This window comes from Lycorma delicatula, chromosome 1 (assembly GCF_047948215.1).
Source record: "Lycorma delicatula isolate Av1 chromosome 1, ASM4794821v1, whole genome shotgun sequence".
NCBI classification, from domain to species: domain Eukaryota; kingdom Metazoa; phylum Arthropoda; class Insecta; order Hemiptera; family Fulgoridae; genus Lycorma; species Lycorma delicatula.
In genome coordinates this window covers 239,404,583-239,430,283 of record NC_134455.1, presented here as the reverse complement: position 1 = coordinate 239,430,283, position 25,701 = coordinate 239,404,583, and the positions used below count along the sequence as shown (strand labels likewise).

At 28.3% G+C, this 25,701-nt stretch overlaps 1 protein-coding gene across 1 annotated transcript in view; it reads left to right on the top strand.

Annotated features, from left to right (window-relative positions):
* lov (BTB/POZ domain-containing jim lovell protein) overlaps positions 1-25,701 on the top strand; it is a 230,493-nt gene that overhangs the window by 167,629 nt on the left and 37,163 nt on the right. Inside the window, exons 4-7 of the mRNA XM_075354833.1 lie at positions 2,033-2,204; positions 12,781-13,038; positions 19,232-19,489; positions 22,606-22,758. Coding sequence (XP_075210948.1) covers positions 2,033-2,204; positions 12,781-13,038; positions 19,232-19,489; positions 22,606-22,758 — 841 coding nt within the window. The remainder of the gene's footprint in view (positions 1-2,032; positions 2,205-12,780; positions 13,039-19,231; positions 19,490-22,605; positions 22,759-25,701) is intronic.

The window sequence follows — 25,701 nt, the reverse complement described above, 5'->3', positions numbered from 1 at the left end:
ATTAAGTAGTTTTTTGCCTAGTCTTATCGTTAGTGTGTGAAAAAAGTGTAGGGCTTTTCAGACGACCACCCTTTTAATTTCAATTTCATGATGTGTTGTAAATGGTCTTAAAGTACAAACTAGAAGTTTTACTACTTGAAGAATTTTTTAATTGAGGGTTCAGAAACAAATTTCTATTTATTATGCATACTTCACTTAATTTGGATAACATTCTAACAATTATGCTTTATTCTATTTCGATTGATTTAGCTTAGCGAATTCTAGATGATAATCACAAGGGAAGAGTTATAAAGAATACATTTACTCGTATATAAAATCAGTTACACTGATTTTTGCTTTAACCTTTTTTTTTTCAATTGTACCAGGTGGAGACCGGACCCACTTTTTAAGCTTAACTCAGTCCCCACCCTGCAAGAGGTCACCACCTCTGCAAAAACGACCACCCCGAATAATTTTCGGCCACATAGTTGCAAATAATTGTTCAGTACAATTTTCATGTGCTGAACAATGTTATGCTCTACACTTTTTCCCCTTACATGGATTAACTACTTAACTTACTCCCGAAAGTAATTTCTTACATATGATGACCGGTAATAACCTTTTAGAGAATTTTACATGATAGTACTGAAAACTACTATGACAAACGCCATAATATGCAACAATAAAACAATAAAATTCACAACATAAGCCCCGACCCGAATACTCGCCTACATAATATATGAAGACATGATTAATAAAATACACAAAATACATTTATAAATACCAACGATGCACGTCACCTATATACATCAAAATCAATACGCTTAATACATACAGAAAATAATCTCGCCCAACTGCATATATACAATACAATGAATAATAATGACATAAACAACAATAAAACACAAGCCACAACCGAAAAAGAGCACTTCATCAACTACGACCCGTGCGAGGTACTTCTACTCGCCATCACCTGCCTCTCTTCAACGCACAATAGCTTCAACCATGGAAGTTATAACTGCCATTTTGCTTTAAACAGGAATAATATTTCCCAACCGGGTAATAACGCGGCGTAGAGAGTAAGGTAACAATTATGATCAAATAATTTGCTACTTAACAATTAATCAAAGATCAGTTTTCTATGCCAGTGAAATTTATCTTTCGTAAAGTTTTACTAACCCAGAGGGACTTAAATGTGTAGACATTCTGCAATCTCGAGCAAATGAACAAGTTACAATCCAGAGAATGTGCAAGTTTTCCTCTGAATTTAATATCTGCCGTATATTAAAGATAAACATATTTAAGTATCACGTATTACAGGTGATCCTTTAATTTAAGACACAAGATCCTTTATCATTCTTCTACTGCTCTCATTCTGGTCAAAAATTTGCCATTTTCCCAAAGGGTTGTGAGATTGATCGATGCTCTCTGCCTTAAAGGGATCTTGAGGCTTAGCTTGGAGCGGTACTGTTTATCTCCTGCCACAGTTTCTCCATCCATAAAAGAACCGCTGCGAGCATTCTGTTTCTTCTCCGATGCCGTACAAAGACCTATTGACCTATTGAGATTAAGTAGCTGTTGATTATCTTATAATCAAGAGCTACTTAACTAGATTTTTGCTCTTCTTTATTACTTCAATTTGTTTTTTGTTTTTTTTGTTTTTTTTATACGTTAGAATTTATCTTATAATATGTACAATTCTGTAACGTTATTCACTTCTGCAGTTATCATTGCCAAGACTAGGACATGAACCTTTTTACTAAAAATTAATTATTTGTAAATTAAATTGAGATGAAACTGAAATCTTGAATAGTCTTTTCTGTAAACTGATCATTTGATCTCTTACCTTCCGACAGAAATAACCCGCAGTAGGTAATTTTACAATTTATTCTTAAGTTTCTCCAAAGTAACACATCTTAATTCCCTACTTGATAGTTATTTTATAAGGATACAAGGAAAACAAATATTCTTAATATAATTTCACATATTTTTTTTTATGTTTAAATAATTACTTAGATAATTCAAACTAAAAAAATTCTTTATTATGTTTCAGTCCATACTTCCAGCGAATATTCTCAGAGACACCATGCAAACATCCTGTGATCGTTTTAAAAGATTTAAGAGGATGGGAGGTGCAAGCCATTGTAGACTTCATGTACAGAGGAGAAATAAGTGTAGGACAAGAACAATTGTCTTCTCTGATAAAGGCAGCTGAATCCTTACAGGTATTATTCTACCTTTATTTTTTCAATAATTTTATTGAATGCATAATAACAAATCGCAATAACCGTATCAACTGTACGTAGAAACATTATTAATAATTATAACAACTTCGTCCTTATTTTTCGTGTGCGCGCGCATGTGTGTGTATGTGAATGAATTGAAATATTCGATTATGATAATGCAGTGTCTAAATATCAAATATTAAACTGAAGCACCATAGCATGAATACGTAGTAAAAAAAATTCTGATTGTTGCTTGTTACGTAGAGAACTGACCGCCACCTTTGCCGCCTCGAGTAATAACACTATCACATCGGGTATTCTTTAGCTGCTAGCCGTAATGTACGACAGAAAACAAATTAGGAGACAGCAAATTAATTAAAGAATGAAAGCGGCTTTTTTTCTGTCAGTTTCTTGAAGATTGCTTAAAACTTTCAGTTTCTTATAATTCGGTTAACCATTAATAATAAAGAAATTAGTTCCATATCTTACATAGTATATTTTCCATTTATTAAGACATGCCAAAAAGTAAAAATTACATACATACTATGAGTCGTTTATTTCTTAGTTACGTACTTATACTGCTTTTCGGTATTAAATTCTCTTCATCCAAAATCTCTTTTATTGACTGATTCTTTAAATTTAAAATTGAAACCTATTAACGAACAAGATTTTCTAATAATATAGTCACCAGAAGTTTTATTTTTAATTTATTACAACGTAATTTATTTTAAGGAAAAAATATAACTGTTTGTGCTTGCTTAGGTTTAGAAGTTAAGATTCAATAAATGTAGCTAATATTTTAATCAGACATGATTTCACTTTAAAGCAGTGTACTGTAGTAAATTTTAAACACTTTTAAAATTTTAAAATACCTTACCTGAAGGATATGGAAATTCAAAATAGTTATATCACGAGGCAGTAAAGAAACTTGATAAAAATCTTACCGTAATTTCATAAGAAGTGTAAGCAGTATAAATTCTTATTTAAGCATCAACGTAAAGAAAAACTTTAATTTGGCTTTTTATCGTATATTCGTGATTTTCATTTAACTATGAAAAAACAAATTACTAAATCCAAGTAATATTAACTTGATTTATAATTCTTAATTCAGAATGTGAAGGATGGTTGAAATTTTAGAAACCGCAAATAATAATATTGTAATAAATAAAATGTTTATTATTAAATTTTATTTTAAATAACGTTCAAAAACCGTATTTCCAAAAATTAGAAACGCCTAAGAAATAAGTTAACGTTTTATATAATCCCTGCAACCATTGCAGGAAGAGACTTTTTACTACTATTATGATGTATAATTATATATCTGTTTTAAGTAAAGAAAAATCTCAAATTTGTGGTTCAAAATACACTTTCCAAATCAGGAAAAATTTTCGGAGACAAATAACCTAATGGGGTACCGAATTAGATTTTGCCATTAGGCAAAGTATACTAGCTGAAAATTACAAAAAATCTTGATTCTTGTTTGTATGGGATGGTGAGGGGAATGTTCGTGAGAAAGAGTGTGAAAGAGGTAGCAAGAGAGGCAATTACGTCAGTATTATGCTAATTTTAGTGCGTAATTCATCCGTCACTGGCTCCAGTCCATTGCTATTAATTACACTGACACAATGTTAAAAATATTTTTTTGTTCTCATTAGTAATTAAAAGAAATAAGCGCTTAAATAGGTGCATGGTGCTCGAAAATCAAGTGCGCTATAGACCCTCACTACCATATTTTACAATTATTTTGGATTGTAAAAGTCACTTACAGTTACAGATATTTCCTACTTCAGTGATTTTTATAGAAAACAAATATTACATTCAGAACCAAAACGCAGATGATGCGATTCGCTTTTTATCGAAGAAAATCCACCAAAATTTGGAAATGACAGCCATGTCTTTCTTCTTCCGTTGCTATTCAGCAACGAAAGAGAGAAATCGATGAATGTAAATATTTTCAAAGACGAAGAATCGAAACATAAGATTAACTAAATAATGTTTTTAGATCGTCGAGAGGGAAACTAACATTTTTTCGTGATATTCTGTAAGTCTTCAAACATCTAATAGCTATTTGAAAAACAGACATGCTGGGAGCTGCCTTCCTTGTTCTTATACCTGTAGCTTGATGTACCAAACAGGATTTGTCATTAATTAGAATCCAACAACAAAATGTAGCTTTTGGAGTCATAGGCGTATAAATATAAGCGGTCCGTTCTGCTTTGAAGCATTAACCTTCCGCTCGGGTAGCATGCACTACCCCTCTATACCACCCCGACATACAATAAAAATTATAAATTACAGTTACTAGAAATAAAATGATATTGATATTTTACGGAAACAGTAATAATGTTGCCGCGCAGCATGGTCTGTATTTTTTATTTTCAAACCGAGTCGGTTTAATTTTAAAATCCGATAGATAACAACGGTAATGTAGGTAGTTATACGGTAAGTGTAATTTAATAAAAATATTATAATGAAACTGTTGCAGAAAGCAACTACGTGTTCGTGGTCCATCATAAATTTTCTAGAAAAAAAAAATGTTTAAACGAATCAAATGAAAGATTATCTAATAACTTCCGTGGCGTAATAGAAGTGTGCCTTAATACGGAAGGTTTTGAATTTGAATCCCAGGCAGACTTGGCGTTTCTCATAGTTAATATAATCATCCGTCAGTTAGAAAGGGTTATTGTTATCGTAAAAAAATATCAAAGGGATTATTACCTTAAGAAAGTGTTATACATTTCGGGAGGAAGTAAATAAATTAGTAACTAATACGGAAATAGCTTAAAATTTAAGTTCAAAATCTCATGAATAATCTATAACTAAATGCCGTCACAAATACAACTTTAATAATTAAATTACACGAGTCGTACAAGCAATTAATTAACTCTGAGGCGACACGTCCCGCATTTTATCTCAAAATTGCTAGTTAACGGTGGACACTATTTGCAGATTAAAAGATATTTGTTTTTAGCTATGTACCCCACATACAATGATTGTTCATTGTTCAATCGTCGTTCGTCGATATCCTCTAATTTTAAACTACTATTACAATATACAACATCAAACTCGCTACACAAAAATTATCTCTAGGGTAGAAATAAAAATAAAATTTACAAAAAAAAAAAATAATTCCAACCGTATTTTTAATCTGGAGTTAATTTTATACTACTAAAATAAAATTTCTTAAAAATTTAACCTGCATTTTATTTATCTCTTTTAATACACGAGTACAATACAATAAGAACCTAAGATTTTTTAAGAGTTTAATTCAATTAACTTTAGTTCATTCCTTAATTAATAAAAACACACCAGCTAAACTCCTCCATATCTCTTCTTCACCTTCACTATCTCTAATCTATTTTTATTTATTTTTTTCATATAAGAAAATCTGTAGAAATAGTTTAATCTAAGGTTAGTTAAAATTAAATTATTAAAGTTTTCTTATTTTTTTCTTAATTTAGCTTGAAAAAAATATTTTTTACTCGATTCTTTTACATTTATAACAATTTTTTAATATCTTATACTTCAATTATATCTAAGCCACCGGGCTGGTCAAATGGTTAGCTCATCGTCGCAAATCTGCTAACGGCTGATTTTCAAAGTCAACTATTCCGAGGTTCAAATCCTAGTTGCTTTTATACGGATTTGATTGTAGACTGTGGATACCGGTTTACTTTGGTGGTTGGGTTTCAATTAACTACACGTCTCAGGAATGGTCGGTCTGAGTCTGTACAAGACTATATATATATTTACATGTATATATCATCCTCATCTCACTGGTCAGTGGGGGGAGTCGGTTTTGTTCACTAGTTGACCGGATTACAAAGTATACATTAGGAAAAATAGATTGTAAACTATCCATTAATATTACCGTGCGAATGCGATACTATAATTTCCAGTTTATTTTATAATTTAGTTACAATACTATACATTATTTAAGTATTTTGGGTTAATTCAGTTCAGAAATTTGTGGTTTTTCTTTATTTATTTAGTTTATCGTTTCTAAATTTACAGCTTATAAAACTACATTTGATTAGTTTTATGGGTTTCTAATAAATTTTATTAGCTAGTTATCAGTACTAAAATCAATAAAAATAGCTCTTCATCAGCAGCTAGTACAATTTACATATAATTACAATTTTTACATTACAAGAAGTGTAAAGCTACTGAAATGCCCGTGCCCTACCGAGAAACGCCAAGGCCAAGGATTTAGGCTGTTATGTAATCAATGAAAATCTCCCACACACGAATGCAAATAATTTTTACGTCAGATGAATTAGTCGATTTAATAATATTAATTAATACTAGTTAATCGCATATTGCGAGAAAAAAGAACCTGCGATTAAATGAATATTTATTAATTTTTATTTACTCTTTTTTTCTTTACAAGTCTTTTCCTATTGCTCACTAGTTAGATAGGAAAGCTGTGTATCATATCTGAGAACCATGCATTAATTTTTTTTTATTACAAAACGTGCAACTAATGACCTTTGAAACATACTCGTATAATGGTCAAGGTGAATATAAGTGTGGTGGTGGCTAAGGTAGGTAAGTACAGTGTGCAGTCTGATCGTTATATGCATATGAATGTTAAACATTCACTATTACTTTTGATTCCTTTTTTTTTAACTTAGACTGTTTACTACTTTATTACATAAACAACTTTACAGCATAAATAAACATTAAGATTTGTGGGTGTATATTTGCTCATGCGATATAGTTACAGATGTTGAATAATATTTATGGGTATTATAAATCTATCGATTTTTGCTAAAATAATTTTTTTTTATTATCACTCATCGCTTATTACAATCTTCTCATAATGTCATAATCAGTTCAGTATCTGAGAAAAACATAATTCTAAATTTCTAAACGTAGTACTAATTTAAAAGATATATTTATTATTACATTTACAGCTAATAATGATTCATTAAACGTAATTTTACATTTCGATTCTAGCCAAAGGTAAGCCATTTTTCACCTATCGTTTCTTCCATTTCATTTTCCTTGTTAAAAATACGTGCAAATGATGCGTGTTCGAGGTCACAATAATATAAAATAAAGTCGATTTTTTTTACACATCCTTGTCCATTTTGTACGAAGTTATTCATGAAACGCATCTGATTGTAAAAGATTTTTAGGGCTAATTACATAATATATACAAATACAATTTTGGGTAACCGTCTGCTCATAAACCAGACTGTCCAGGATCTTATTAAGATCTGAAAGCCCGTGGAAAGGCTAGCCCGTACATAGAGTACTTAAATTATTTAAAATTATTGATTAAAGAAGTCGCCTTCCGTCTTTTTGTTCTTCTTTAAAATGATCATGTGCTGTTATTTTGTTTAAAGTCTGAAAGTTTTAATTAATTTTAAGTTGTCCGCATTTAATATACGACACCAGTCGTATCATATCACTAGTCGTTGATCTTATTTAATTATTATTTACTAAGATTTTAATGCAAAAAAAAAAAATTATAAAGAAAAGCGCAATTTCTATTATTCCAATGAGGAGAGCGGCTTTGTTAAATTAAACCTTTAATAGGTAACTAATGATCACTGTTTTAGTCCAACCAGTTTCTATTAAATGGGTTTATTCTTTCTCCATCGCGATAAATTTTGTTAATAAAAACCAATTTTAAAGAAGTTCCTGTCTATTTTTCGCAGATCCCTTACACGAAAAGGGAAATTGCTTTATTCTTCAACGTAAATGATAAGTAGAGTAATAACTTAATTTACAGTAACAAAATTTAACTATATAAATCTAGAATAAGTTTATCCGAGTTGCCGACAAAATTTTTACACCGAATGAGGATTTGGAAATCCTCTAAGAAAATAAACGTTTAAAATTTTGAAATTTACCTTTTGAATTATTTTAGAAGCAGACTATTATTAAAATCATTGGCCATAAGAAATCATTAAATATTTGCAATGGCAAAAAAAAAAAGAAAAAGAAATTATTCATTTATATTATATTAGTTTAATATCTCTTGCTAAAGAAATAAATGTTATGCAAAATAGCTAGTAAAACAAGCTCTCTTTCAAAAATTAACGATCTCTCTTTCAAAAATCTTTTTTGATGTCTGAATGAACCTGTTAACATATTAAAAAACTTAATGTTTTTAATTTTTTTTTTAATTACAAGCGATAATTATCTTATATTCTTTTAATTTGAACTTCTTTTACCTTTCCAAAAAATTTGATGTAAACACGACATGACTTCCTTGTACGTCTATTAAACTATATATACAGTTTTTCTGCATTTCATTTAAACTTATTTCATTTGAAATTGAGATACAATCCTCCAATTCTTTAATAAAAGTGGATAGTTACACAATTGCTAAAATATTAGTCTTATACAATTATAATATTTATACGATTATTAATTCAACAATCTTACCTGAAATATTAGGTTAGAGTAAAAGTCCCTTGATTACTCTTTAAATAAATTGTTTACCAAATAATCCAATAATACACACTGATTATTCTACACCGTATAATATTTGTAACCAGTATACAGGAGTTCACTAAACGGAATACTTTAATTATTAACTTTTATTTATGCCAAACACCAAAAATCTTGTGCATATTACGCACAAGTGAAAAAAAAAATTGCAACTACCACTTTAAACTGAATACAGTCTAAAAATGTATTATATTTTTCTGTCAAATAACTTAATAAAATTATTTTTTTTAAATAAATATACAATTTTTATAAGAATTTGTTAAGAAATTTCAAAAATAATACGATTCTAAATTATAATTGTCAGATGTTTCACCAAATATATTACATATTCACTTATGTAATGCCTATTAAATTATATTTACCCATTTTTATAAGTACATAAAATTTTATTTCACTAATAAGTTTTTCATTTTTTTTTATTAGAATATTATTTATTGTAATGATTTTTTTACAACCACGGAAAAATAATTATTAAATCAATAAATTTAAAAAAAGAAAGAGAGAGAGAGAGAGAGAGAGAGTGATGGAGTCTCTTCGAACCGATGAGCCTTCCCTTTAAGATTCCTCTATTTCATTAATTAAAATTTCTGTTTTAATTTCGATTGCAGTCAAAAGGGAGGTGCCAACTAGATGTTAGATGTTGCAACAGTGTTAAATCCAAAATTTCAACATCCTCCGACTAATCGTTTTTGAGTTATGCGACATACATTCGTACGTACAGACCTCACGCCGAACTAGTCAAAATGGATTCAGAGATGGTCAAAATGGGTATTTCCGTTGAAATATGAAAAGCGAAACGTTTCGCGATTACAATACTTCCTTTACTTCGTACAAGAAAATAAAAATAACTAGAAAACTAGGTAATAAATTGTTATCCCGCAAAAGATTTTGCGTAAATTGAAGAGACAATTGTCCTCAATGATTTTGTGTGGAATAAAAAATACACATGAATACCCCTACTGGTTTTATTTATTTTAATATTTAGATGTTTACCGACTTTTCGAAGAAATGGGCGGTATTATTTTCGGTTGAATAGTGTGAATGGAGGGGGATGTAAATTTTTTTTTACATTTTAAGGTATGAGGAATACAAAAATGAGTTCACTTAAAATGAGGTTTCCTTTTACACATACAGTAACTTTTTGATCAGCACTTTTTACCGTATGACGCGTATATGTTTTATTTTTTACTGAAAACATATACGTAATTTTTATTATCGTCTACCATATATTAGTCAGAAATATTTTCTCCTACATGTTTCACTACATGTATCAGCACCATCAGGAAAAGAAAATCATACACATTACTTTTCGTTTGTCTTATACTGTTTTCACTGTGATTTCTCAGACATAACTCAGTGTAAGATAAAATCAGTAATTTAGCCTTCTAAATTGTGTGACCATGTAGGACATTGCATAGTTGACTGCCTGTAACTCAAAAACGAAGCGTTTTTCAGTTCATATTTATGTAAACTTTTTTCGTTATTTTGATAGGCCTACAAAGTTTTATTGCAATACACAATATATCAATGTGTGTGTATATATATATATATATATATATATATATATTTACAAGTTTTATTCAAAAAACCTAATAATTTAAGTTCCACTTATCAATATTAGGGAATCTAAGGTGTATTGTATGTGGAATAAAGTTGAAGTTAGTTGACCGTCTAATTTTACATCGATTCAATTAATTGAATAAAAATTCTTGCTGATTTTAGTATTAATTTGTATTTCACTTGAAACAATTGAAAATCTTTCATTTCAAATACTTTTTGATCAAGTACCTCTCTCATATAATCGATATCAGCTGAATCTGGATTAAATTTATAATGACGAATAAATGGACGAAGAATAATTTTATGTTTAACTCTATCGTTGCTTCAAGCAAAAACGAAGTCAAAAGTTTAAACTTTAAGGATAAAAAAATATATTAATTTACTAAAAATATAACCTTATATAAAATTATTGTCGTCAATAGAACAAATTTTAAATTGTAGAATATTTTTTTACGCTATCGAACATTGGGGGTTCACTAATTCACATTTGAAGCGCCCCTTGTAAAGTAATTCCGTATCACATTAAGTGCCTGACAAATTCAAAGCGAAAATACTAATTCCACTGTTGTGTTTGACTTTTCACTGCTTTAATATTTTAATCTTAAAAGCCTCAAAGTAAATTAAACATTTTTGACAAGCACACTCAATGCACATCCTGTAGTTGCATATGCACTTGCCTATTTTCGTTTTGATCTGATTCAGTACAAGTATCAGTTTTTGCTACTTCCAGCGATGAACAATTCGATGTAACCACCAAGGAAGCTTGAATTCAGGGTCAGCCTTCTCGGACCACATAATATGGGCCATGAAATATCGTTGAAAACATTGTGAGAGAGTGAATTATATGATCGATGGCTGATGATAAAGACGGAAGCTTTGTTAAGTTAAAAATTCGATGTCCCTTGGAAATAATCGATGCGAGATAGTCCATTGCCGATTGCGATTGAACACTAGATTGTCTTACGAACTCCTCTTGTCATCTGGCGATGGTAACGTCTCAAGTGACTGCCGCATAACGGTTTTTTATGTTTTCCTTGATTGTGCAACCTGGAGGGGATTTCGCTGGAAACTCAAACTATCATCCAATGTCGATAGCATTTTAGAGGATTAAGTAGCTTAAATTGACAAGCGAGATAAAATTCTTAAATCTGTTTTCCTTTTGTACGCGTATACATTTTGATTAATGTTTCCGGTGTAATTCATTTTTGGTTGAAATCCTTTTCACTATTACCTCAGTTATTCTTAGGATGCCTATACATATTACTGCTTATTTACATTAATGACTGTTTTATTTTTCAATTTGAATGGATTTTAACCCATCTTGGTTTTTCTTGGTTTGTGAAGCCTTGAAGTTGTTTATTACTTTATATTGTTGTTTCCAATTGTTGTATGCTGTACATAAAAAGTCTGTTTTTCTTCCATTTTATACACTTTTTCTAGAATGCTAATAACCATTGGTAATAACCTGCTGGTTGTACACCTTTCCTGAAAATAAAGTGAAATCCTCGTACAAATTTCTTTAAGTATCTTTTAAGTTATATTTAGTAATTTATTAACTACCAAAATTTGGATATTTACGTTTTCTTTTTAATACTTTAAGTTCACCATAAAAGACTTTTTTTAAAGCTATTCTACTCTCACAATATTGTCATTAATTTGATTTAAGTATAAGTTTATTCAATCGTGCAATTGTTTGTTAGCATCTGGGCTATGTTCTGTAACACTTCTATATAAAATGAAAATAGAATTTCAGTAAAATTCCAAAATTTAATTCAGGTTTTTTAATGATGATATTTGAATGAAGCATTATGTTATAGGCTTTTCTACAACTAATGGAATAAAATATAAAGGATAATTCTAATATTTCATTACTGGCATAGAAGGCATTGAAAGTAATAGTAATTAATTTCATTACTGACTGTTCTCAAACAGAATAAAACAATTATGTTTTTTTTTATACAACTGATCTAGTCAGAAACATTGTGTACAGCCGTGTCTTAAATCCCATTCAAGATTTTAGAAATTTATACACATGTGCATGTGTTATTTTACACTAAACTATTATTGATATTAATGACTTATAATTCTTAATCTTATTTTTTTTTAGTTGTAGCCTTCGATGAAATAAAATGTAAATGGTAGTTGTTAAAATGTTTTTGGGTTTACTATATAATTTTTCCTGTCAAACATTTTTCTGCTTGCAACCAAGTCTTTTGACTTTTGAAAAGCAGGCAATTTTGGATTTTAACTGTCAACAGTAAAATTTATTGTAATGTTATAAATTTTAAATTAGTATTAAAACGAAAAGTTTTTTTTTATAAATTTATGTATTTTACTTCTAAAATCAAATTGTAATTGTTTGTTGTTAAATATAAAATAAACTTTAAGGTAATGATTTAGTTCCACCAATTACATTTGCTCACAGAATTCTCTATTTTTTTTGTTTAGAGCACGCAGTTTGTATGTGTGTTCTACATTTACATTCACAGTGACACAAATATTTTCAGGGTAAAATTATTCTCTAATGTTAATTATACTGTTCTTACTGCAGGTTCGAGGATTAGCCCACACGGAACGCATCCCGATGTGCCCCACAGAGAAAGAAAGTCATGGTCAACAAGGAGTTGCTCAGTGTTTTTCTCCTGCTCCTGGTGTAGGACTATTTCCTCCGCCACAGCCACCTGTTTCTACCAACATGTCACCGCATTTTGAACCACCATTACGCCTCCCTCAGCTGCCACACATGCCACACATCTCATTCACTGATGTCGACCGGCACTGTTCCTCTCCGTTACCTAGGAGAAAACAGGTACAACATGCTCACAAATAAATGCGTGTTTATAAATTCATTGACAACATATTTATTTAACTTTCACTGTTGTATTGCATAAAATTATATCACAATAAATTCTTTTATTGGTGTCACATTGTAATTATTATGAAATTAAAAATAAGGCAATAATTAATTAAATGTAATTGATAAATTGTCATCATTCTGGACATCCCTACAGGGAAGGAGTATAAAATGATATGAAATGGAAAAATTGTAGGCAATGACAGATTTATTAAACCCATTTCAAATTTGCACTGATGATCATGTGGGTATGAATAATTAGCATATGCATACTGACATTCGTGTTTATTCATTATCCCATCAGATCAACAATATTTGATTGATGTCTAGGAAAGTTATCATTTGTAAGTTATATATTTTCACTTTACTCCTCATAAATTTTTGCCTCATTAAGTTTTTATTTTGTTAATAAATAACACTAATAATCTATAAAGCCATAAATTATGTTTACTGCATTTATATAATCTGAATTTCTCTCGAATATTTTTACATACCACACAATTCCAAAAGTGGGAGAAATTTTTTCTTTTGGAAGCCTGAGGCTGGTCTTACATAGCTCTTTAATTTTAGAGTAACAGTATTGTTTTTCTCACAGCATATATGTTTAAAAGGGGATAAGGAGGTTCTGGAAATGGCCTTAAAGATACACTGAAAATAGTGTTATTTGTCTCACCTGGCATATTTGCTCACAAAAATTCCTGGCATAAAATTATATCACAATAAATTCTTTTATTGGTGTCACATTGTAATTATTATGAAATTAAAAATAAGGCAATAATTAATTAAATGTAATTGATAAATTGTCATCATTCTGGACATCCCTACAGGGAAGGAGTATAAAATGATATGAAATGGAAAAATTGTAAGCAATGACAGATTTATTAAACCCATTTCAAATTTGCACTGATGATCATGTGGGTATGAATAATTAGCATATGCATACTGACATTCGTGTTTATTCATTATCCCATCAGATCAACAATATTTGATTGATGTCTAGGAAAGTTATCATTTGTAAGTTATATATTTTCACTTTACTCCTCATAAATTTTTGCCTCATTAAGTTTTTATTTTGTTAATAAATAACATTAATAATCTATAAAGCCATAAATTATGTTTACTGCATTTATATAATCTGGATTTCTCTCGAATATTTTTACATACCACACAATTCCAAAAGTGGGAGAAATTTTTTCTTTTGGAAGCCTGAGGCTGGTCTTACATAGCTCTTTAATTTTAGAGTAACAGTATTGTTTTTCTCACAGCATATATGTTTAAAAGGGGATAAGGAGGTTCTGGAAATGGCCTTAAAGATACACTGAAAATAGTGTTATTTGTCTCACCTGGCATATTTTCCTCAGGATGATTATTCTTTCTCGACATCCCTCTTTTCCTTATCCTAACTTTCTCCTTTCCCATTCTGGATTCTGTAGCTAATTGCAATAGGTCTATAATGAGGATATCAGGACCTATGAGTCATTCTTTTCATGATCTCATTGAAGATGAGATCATGTGGACCTATCCTACACTTGAAAAAAGCCTAATGGTTGAAGTACCTGGCATGTACTTGCCAGCTACTTCAACCATTTATGTCAATGTACTTGCCGTTTATGTCAACTATAGATTGCTTGTTTATTTTTTTTTAATTTAGTTGGGATTTAAAGACTAAGCAATAATAAGCTTAGTCTTTTAATTACTATTCATCAGTCTATAAATACAGACTGTTATTTGCCTTGCCCTTCAAAATAATCTATGTTGTTCCACCGATTATATTTTATTTTAAACATTTAACAATAACTAACCAAAGTGACTCTTTTTGTGAAACAGATTAGTGAGTTATCAATGAATTCTTTGTATCTGTTCTTAAATTCATTCACAATCATGTTTTAAAGAAAATATAAACACTTAGTTTTTGTACTGAATTTAGTGGCCAAAAATTATATTTTACTATCTAAGTTTTCTAATTGTTATTTCCAAATTAAAAACCTTTGCATTAAACTACATAAAAAAACACATAAAGAAATGGCACTGTGAATAGTACATTTAATCTGGCAATCATTTCAAAAATTCTTCTATCATAAATTGTCATTTTGATCTTTCCCATTTTTATATGTTTTTAGTTACTGCATGCATTTTATTTTACTTCTTTTCAATGATAAACATAGATCAGGGATTATAACTTTTCAAAGATTACAAAGAGTAGAACCTGATATTAGAAAACAAAATATTTGTTGTTTTTTCTTGATGATTTCATTCATTTTATTCCTTCTAAAGTAATATTTTTCCTCAAAATGTCTGATCCAAAAATATCTTTTTGAAAGAAAAGTAATATAGCACAATTCTTAAATTAGTTATTCAACCAAAATTGCTTAAAGAAGCATAGGAAGATAGAAAGAAAATTACATGTAACACCACTACTATCACCAATACTAATAACATGTATTGCGCTGCAAATTATATAATTAACCATGTTAAACCTAGTTTTAGAAGAACAGAAATTTATGAATTGAGTAATGCAAATTAATTGAAAAGATCTTTTAAATAATTCATCTTTAGAATTTTTAATTATCTTTGTAAGTTTCAGTTTTTTTAGTAATTTAGTCTCCATATATGAGTTATTTTGAAATACTTTAATTTAGGTAATTAATTGTGAATATTGTACTTATATTTTGTGCTATGATTCCAGATCTTTTTCATTTTTTTTAATGCTTTAATATTAATAAATTAGTTTTAAATATACACAAACTTTATATTGTCAGTGAACCTAGTCATACAAAAATGTAACAACACAATTATCTTTTTTCAATACCAAATCTTCTAATGGAACTCTTTGAATGTTTAAAAATTCAGATATTTGTAAGAATGGTGTGTGGTACCCTACAAAAAAATTCTACAAGTAATATAGGATATATTGGTATGATCCGTTGTATCTGATTTTTTATTTTTCAACCTAATAATTTTTATTAAATCATATAAAACAACATATCAGATGCTACTTTACTGCATAAATCTGAAAATATTTATTCTATAACAAATATTTGCCAACAGTAATTCAAGAAATCTACAGAAAACTTTTTTTTCATTATTACATTTATTCTAAAACTCAAATAAATTTGTGTATTTTTTTTTTTTTTTGTTTTTTAATCTAGTAACTAATCTATTTCTACTTTGATATGACAAAAATTATCAAGATATAAGAAAAGGCTCAGTTTTTCTAGCAGTTTGTAAATAGGGAATATCAATTTTCACTGGAACAAATGAGATTAAATTATGATATGCATATGTGATAGCACTACCTAGTACTAAACTACTCACCAATTTATTAATAGGAATCAAAAATAAAATGGAATCTAAAATTGAACTTTGTGGTGACTTTTTTCTCATCAAGAAACTCTGAATTTTGTTTGCAAATTCTACCGTTAATATTTATGTGATATCTATAACTTCAAACGTTGTTTTTTCCTTAAGCAAGTCACAAACCAATTAAATGCAGAATCTCTAACTTTGTTCTCAATTCTTCTCATAATATTACAGTTTACCAATGTTTAATAAGATCCAAAAATATAGAAGCTAATTCTTCGGTTTTGTCTAAATCTTCTGACTTCATTGAATATGAAGCTGAATAACTCAATTCATAACAAAAATAGAAAACTGTTGGGTCTTATTTTATACCCTAGTTTCATTTCTTTACTAAAGTCTGTCTTCAGAAACTAGGTATAGATTACCTTCACTTGTATATTTTTTTTATTTTTTTACACTTGCATTAAAGTGATAGGTGTGAGGAGTTACAAAGTAAGGTGTTACCAAGTAGCTATAAAAAGTTATCTTTTGAAAAAGATTTATCAAGGTTAACTCCTGTAATTATGTAAAAGTTAACCTTTTTCAACCCTCTTACCATATTTTAGCATTTTTTGATTAATGATATTTCAGGTATTGGTCATTTTTCAAATAATAGATATTCAGAATGGTTAATGTAATTTTCTTTTTAATACGAGTGTTTGTTTTGATAAGTTGAATAAAAAAATAAACTGCATGATACTTTAAATGCTTCATAGTCAAAAGAAAAACTAAAACAGAGAATATATAGCAACAATGTAATATATTAATTTCAGAGAAAACAATAAATACACTGCTTTTTAATTTTTTCCACTGTTAGAAAAAAAATTCAATCATAATAAATACCTTATATCAGTCACTCAGTGATAATCTTGTTATTATTTTTGGTTTTTCTTCATCTAAAGCCACATTCTTTTGTTATTTCTCTTAAAGTCATCTATCTCTTTTCCTGAATAACCAACGGCATCTTTCAGCGCTAGCATTATCTTTGTCACTGTCGATAGTTGTTTATGAATTTTGTAAAATTTGTATATAGTCCATCTCACCACATACTTATCGAAGTCATCTAATCCTGTTGCAGGCATTTCATAGGGTTTGTAATTTATTAGAGTAGAGAAAGTAGTCTCTACCAGATTTTTGGCTAATTTTTCTAGCAACTGCTTTATCTCTTTTCTCACTCTTTGGACTTGGGATTGCAACAACCCACACGCAGCTGCTGTTCTTTCTTCATATTTTTTAACGTGAATCAGGTATTTATCTTCTTTTTCCAACTATGGAAATAAATCACATTCTAGTTTCATGAACTCATACAGACAATTTATTATTTCTCAGGCCTGCCGTTTTAGTTTTGTTTTTTACAGCAGACTTGAATCCACTCATAATTATAAAACTCTAAAAATACCCAACCAATTATAAAATATGATGACTTTTCTCAATCAAAACCCAAACAAAAAGAAACAGAATTTACACAAATGCTGTTACAGGATCAACAAATACAGGACAACTAGTTAATTGGATTATACTCAAGCATTCAGTGATGTAGGCTTATAGGTAATTATTTATTTTTACACCAGCCTAGCTGTATTTGAAAACTATGAACACATAGCAAACAAAATAGCTTGTTAATTGATGTGACTCTAAGAAACGTTACTCAATTCCTTATGTTATAATACTTGTCTTGTCTGTATTTATTTTTATAATAAATAAAATCACGAAGATTATAAACTATGTTTAAATAGGTCAAACAATTATAAAATTAGTTAATTTATTATTTATTTTTTGTCTACCAATGTAATTATAATACTTGTTGAGAATAGGCCTACATTTTATAACATTTAAAAATATACAAAAACATTTCTTTTTATGGTAAAATACTTAATCATTTATGAAATATAAACAGAAAAATTAAAGAATATTTAAAATTAATCCATAATACCATCCAGTAACAAAAAACAATAAGTTGTATTTGCAAGAAAGTAACTTGCTTCTTCATGTAAAAACTAAATTGAATGTTTGCAGTTTGGATAAGAGGCACTGTACTAGCTATCATAGTCTAAGCTTCAAGATTTATTACGACAGCTATAAGTCAGCAATAAATTTATTACACAATAAATTGTTTATGGTGACTCCTAGGAATTTATTATAACATTTTCAATTAATATATTGTGTACATTTAGTTTATGTTCTTATCTATTATTTGTGTAAGGTTATGTAAGGTTTCATCACATAAGGGTAGCACCATTAATTGTCAGAGGTAATTATGATTGATATTCACTCAGAGCATTCAGCGATAACAGAAGAGTACTATTGTACTAAGAGTACTATTGATCTGCTGGATCCACGTTTCAATTTATTCATTAACATGCTTATAGAAGAAAAAAAAATTTTAATTAAGATATAGCATGCACTAAAGTAGATATTTTAAAATAAGTAGATATCGATAAACTGCTACAAAACTTTCTGTCTTTTTCTTGTAGGTTACCTCAGTTCATTGTAAAAATCAGTTCATTGTACCTCAATCTAAAACACCTTCAATTAAGATTTATAATAGATCAGAGTTCCTATTTTATAAGCCTTTAGAGAAAAAGGATATTTTATTTAGCGCAATGGGTTATGATCATAAGAGAACTTAGTACAAATCCAGTGATCTAAGAATTCTGAAAAACATTAAATATTACTTTTTATGTTGTTCCATTCAAAATATTTCAAACAACTCTTGAATGAAATGTGTTTAATATCATTCATGACATAAAATTCTCAATATATAATTCAGTAAGCTTAGATCATTAATTAATTTTTATATTATTTTCAGGCTCGTCCTAGAAGAAGGTCTGGTGATACTTGTGGAGCACAGGACTTAACCAAGTGTCCTACCTCACCTCTGGAGTCTGAGACAGCAGAGAATTTGTCATTAAAAAAAACAGGAAATAGTATCAGTAACAATAATAACAATTTAAATAATAATAATAACAGTAATAGTAACAACAATAACAATAGCAGCAACAACAGCAACAATAACGCACTACCTCTCAACAGGCCTAGTTCAACGCCCACACCACCACATCTCAATGTTAGTTTTATATTATTATACCTTTTGTTTACTAATATATCAATTGTTAATGAACTTTACAAGACCTCAAATTTTGTATTATTCGGTACTCTTCAATCTGGATGAATTTACACACAACAGCCAATCCATTTTTATTTACATTACCATAAATTAACAACATATCCATCAACTCTCCAAATGAAAACAGATTTGTGTTGTTATATCATTGTGAATGAATGACCAAACAATAATAGCACAACCATCACTTAAATAAATATTCAAACGCTAGACAATAAACTTAATTGTTGATCAGCTGTAATTGCCAACCTGTGAAAAACTAAATTTTTTTAATATGTTTAGAAGGATGTGTTTCAAGTTTATTTTTATCATTGTTAGTATTTTTATGTAAATTGTTCTGTTTAAAATTGTATCATTTTTTTGATCTAGTTTGTGTGTTTAAAATTTAACTTCTCAAATTTGCGTTTAATTTTAATAAACATTATTTACACTTTTTTCTCAGAATTAAATTCTCTACAAAGTTAATCAAAAATTTTTATTTATTTATTGGTAAATAACAAGTCGTTAATTGTCAAACCTAAAAAAGTTTATTCTCTGACAAAACTTTTTGTACTTTTGTACCCCATTTTTCTTAAAACCTAAGTAAGATAGAGATCTGGGACCACTCTCATTCAATTTTTTAGATTAAAAACCATAAGGAAACACCAAATTTACTTCTCGGTTTGTACCCCAATAATTTTAGTATGTTTTAATCTCACAGAGGGAGCAGAAAAAACAGCTAAATGTTTCATGAGCCAAAAATAGCTAATGAACCCATTTTCTGACCTATGTTTACATGATTTTTTTTTCTAATTTATGGTTGTACAACAATCTGCTGAGAGATTATCATGCAATTTTGTATCACCTATGTATGTAAACTTCACACATACCACTTCCTGTGGTTGTTTATCACTACATATGAATTTCTTTGGACAATAACCTAAAGGAAAACTGTACGTAACATTGAAAATGAAAATGAAATCAATGCAAATATAAATACAAGTAATCAATAATTATCGTTTTTTTAGTGTTCATTTATTTTTGACATATGAAACTGTACTACAGTAGCCATCTTTATACAAATAACTGAAGTATTTCTGTAATCTTTAACAGTTTTCAAAAATATAAATATCAAACAATTTATTTTCTGAATGTAAGAAATTTTACATCTAAGAGATCTTTGCAGATCTGTTATAACATCTTCAAACTCAGTCATCAGTAGCTCTTTTGACAATTAAATATTGATATTTGGTCTATGTGTGTTTCTTCATTTAGTATTTTATTTTGCCAGATTTACTGTGTTTAAAGATTTAATAATACTCAAATATGTTAAGATGTCAGTATGTGATTTGTACTACATAAAATGTACAAATTATGGATAATATATTTTTATATGTAGGTTATGTACTAAATAAAATTTTCATGTTATTGTTAATGCACTGCATTTTTGTCATGTTTCTATAAGATGAATTGCAAAGATGGTTTCTATTGTGAGATATCTGTTTGAATATATTATATCAATGCCCAATATGTCATACAGTCATTGCAATCTAATTTATATACTTCTGGGTAGTTTGGTTTAAGAATTTTTCTAGTTTACTGTTTGACAAAACACAACACAAATCAAACCAACTATTTGGCTGCTACTAAAGGGCCACCAATTTTAAGATGTAAGTATTTTATTACTACTATAAGTACTAGTAGCTATTTGTGCTACTTGTAGCTACTTACAAGATGCAACCACTAAATTATTAATTATTATGAAATTATTTTAAGCTGAAGGCTATCAAACAAATAATCAACTGCAAAACTGCTGATGAAGGGGCCACATAACATCTTCAAAAAAGTCTTCTCTAAGACCAATTCTATGTATAGAGAAAGTCATAATCAAGAAAGTTGAAATTTTTACATTTTTTTTTTAAATTCTAATTTGACAATATTTCAAGTTATCAAGAATTGCAATTATTTTTGTTCAAACATGTTTTATTATTTCTATCAGTTTTATTAATGTAGAGATGAATAAGACTAAGCTAAAAGATATAATTAAGATAGATATTATGCAATAATGAACATTGGATCATTTCATTAAAACAATAAATTTGTTCACTATTATGTCTTCTTAAAAAGGATTCAACAGAAAACTATTAGTTGAAAAGAGGCTAAAGTGAAATATTTCAACTAAATTTCATTTTAGGCTTATAAAGAATGAACTATCAGTTTTTTAGTTTTTGACTTTTGATTATTTTTATTGCTTGTCTACATCATTATAAAGTAGCACTTGTATGTAAATTGAATGAACATTCTCAGGTACAACCCTGCAAATTTAACTTAAAGTTCTTGATAGTTCTGCTTTCATGAACATTTCGATACCACCTCAGTAGAGGCTTACATAGTATGGAATGGCAGCACTAACTTAATAAAACAATACAACTTGGGAATGAATTATATTTTTCTTCACTTCTATACCAAAAAAGTTGCATAACATATCAGTATGCAGTAATTAGTAGTCACTGAACTGTAGAATGTTCACCTAGAAAAATGAACTATAAAGTTTTGATTTTTTCCTTCAGAGGTATTTAAAAGGTATCAGCAAGCGACTACCAATAAGTGATTCAGCAGGTATTCAGAAAAAACCTGAAAAACATTTAGATGAGACTGTTGAAGTATATTCTTCATTTGGCAGACAATTGAAAAAATCATTTTGAAAGAAATCAATTAAAGAGTAAGAAAGAACGGAAGAAAAATATAATACTGCTCTGAAACTTAAATGATGATGGATTTTTCATTTTGTGTAATCATTATCATGCTATCGCATTCTCTGAATACAAACAAAAGAAAAAAGTAAATTTTGTTTTACCACTTGCAATAATGTAATTTTTTGCATCCTTATATTATTTCTTTTTTACTTCAAGGGGCATTTCTGCTTTCAAAATTCTTTTAAATTTAAATTTATTCTCCAAATCAGAGGATGATTCTATGAGAGATATCGTGCTAAGAAAAGTAAACTATAATCTAATCTTGTGCATTCATTGATTAATAAAAACATGGATTTATGTGTTTCTTTATTTTTAACTTTTTAGCCTATGAAAATGGAAAGTGAAGATTCAGATGCGGCAGATTCAAGTCAGACTCAGCCAGTCGAATTAACAACCACTAGTTCAGTAGTAGACCATCGTGGTGATTATTCTACAAACAGTTCTGAACCCATTACCAGTCTTCCTCCACCTCCTCATGTGAGTTCAGAGATTATTATATAAATTTTACCTGCAATTTATTATATTACTTACTGTTTTACTCATTTTATTACACAACCTTTTCAAGAACAGCTTAGGTAGTTAGTTGCTGGACTTCTAAAATCAAGAATTAAAGGCTTGTCAAAGAATTACAAACTGGTAATGCTTTAGTATTTCAGTATAAAAAGTAGTCAGGAAAGTTATGATGTAATGCATGTTGGGGAGGAGATCAAATAAAGAAATGTAGAATTTTGTTTTTTGAAATAAAAAAAATAATATTGCAATTTTTTTGTTTTTAATAATATACAAAGAATTTCACAAGGTTCCTGCTATGTATTGTAAGGATATCTTTTTGATCATGACAATGAAAAAATGTATTTATTTATTTTTTACTCAACAATGTGTGAATGCCCATCTACATGACTATTATATGAATTAAGAAGATGACACTTAGTGCTATTACTTACATATTTACTATATACTACAAAAAAAAGAAAACAAAATAGTGAGTGGTTAATAAATATAAAAATCTAGAATTTTATGCTCCAATATTTTTTCATCCATCCTTGACATTTTCTTAAAATTTTTCAGCCTGGATCTCCCCTAATATCTTCGGAAATTTTATTATAAACAAACTTATCCATATACGAGGAAAAAATTCAAACAATGTTAGTGGTTATCCACCTTCAGTCATTCTCTGTCTAAGTATACAATTATGAATATCAACTTATTTGTCCCATGCTTTATGATTTATAAGTATACAGCATGACAATTGAAGTAAAAAAATCAACCAACCGAACCAGCACTTGATTTTGAAACAATTAAGGTTCAGGTTTTTCATACATTCTAATTCTGTTTTTGAGTCTTTTATATTTATATTTTACATATTTAAATAATATTTATGAAATTTGATAAACTACTGTTAAAGTAAAATCCTTAATTTTCTTTAGTATTGAATAAAATTATGGGTATTGATTCTGTTGAATAAAATCAATAGTTAGGTTAGATAATTCCTTATTGCAAAATAATAAATAAAACTAAAACAATATTGATAAAAATATATTATATTTTTTTTTTTTTTTTTTTTTTTTTTTTTAGTAATGAAAATTAATGTAATCATCATACCAACATGAAAATATTGAACAAAGATGTAACAAAATTATTTCTATGTACAAATTAAAAAAAATCATTTTAAATACAATTAGAGATTATCTTTAGCATAAACAGTAACATTATTCAGTAATTTGAAAAAATAATACTTTAAAATTATATTAAAAAATATTGAATTTTTTAATTTATAAAAATAATGAATTAGGAAAGATGATTTTAGGAAGTAAAATTCATCATTGTAGAAAGTTACAATACCTTTAAAATGATGAAGTAAAAACTATAGAGTAGCCAAAAAGTCCCTTTTTATATAAAGAAATAAATATGATTTGTTTTTTATTTGTTTATTTAATATTTTTGTCTATAAAGCTTACTTTAAATTATATCTGTGATCTTTGATGTTGCTCTTCAATTTTCCACTCAGTTTTATAAGTTGCCGTTTGCATTTAGACATTCTCTTCCATGTTGAAGGATATTTATTTATTCAATCAAATATTGCATTTACATCTAATCCACCAAGGTTAACAAGTAACCTATGTGTGGTAGTTGTACAATAGAAAACATAAAGACTAAAAACAACAAAATTTACTAACATAAAAATATATCATTCCCAACAACAATAGTGCATTTGTAAGAAAATTTTATTTTGTAGGAATCAATTTTTATTAACATTATTTTTTCCACTAATAGTTTTAATAATTTTAGACATCAATATATTGTTTCTAGTTATACTATTAGAACTTTCATATATGCTTTAATGTAATTAGAACTTTTGAATGAGTTCAATGTGATTCTAAAGCTTCTAAATTAAATATCCATACTAGATTCATTGGGTAATCATCCATGCAAATTTATTTTTCAATATTATTTTTAATATTTTATTCTGCAATCTTTGTAGAATATCCAAATTGTTTCTAAAAGCACCACCCCAGAAAATTATCTCATATTTTATAATGCTATGAAAGAAAGTAACATAAATCAACAATAACATTGTTGTTGGCATAAAATTGGCAAATTTACAGAACATAAACAATTAGTATTTGGTTTTGCCAATTATATATGAAATGTGTTCTTACCATGTAAGATTGCAATCAAAAATCACTCCCAAGTATTTACATTTTTCTACTCTTTTAAGCACTAAAATAAACATTTATTTTTTACAAAATTGAACTGCTATTATGCTAATATTTTATTTACTTCCATTAAATTATCTATTATATGCTATTTTCTCTAATATTTTTACTATTTTTGATATCAGCAAAATAGATTTGTAATTCAAAACGTTATATCTTTCAGCAGATTTGCATATAGGTACAACTTCAGCAATCTTTAATGCTTGAGGCCAGATAATTGCATCTTCAGTGCAATTGTTGAAGAAATGCCTAAGTGACAGCAAAATATAGCATGATATTGGTTCCACCAGATTTATTCTTCCTAATTATCAGTAATGTTTTTTTTTTTTTTATTTCAATGCAATCAACTCACTTCATGAAAATCATTTTTTCATTCTAGGTTTTAAGTTTTAAATTAGATTTAAGGGATGATTTTATCTTTTCAGTCAATTTTGTTCCAATATAACAATGATATATATATATTCATAATTTGTAATTTCCACTTGATGTAGAATTTTTTTTTGTGTTCTTATCATCGAGTACATAATTGAGATTGATCTCTTATTTTTTTTTACTTTTTTCCAGCTTTGCTGTTGAAATTTTCAAAACATAACTGAGATTACTACTAATTCTTTGTATCTGTTTTTTCTCATATTTTATTTTTGCATTTTATCACTTTTTTCAACACCTTTACAAAATTTTTACATTCAATTTTCAAAATTTG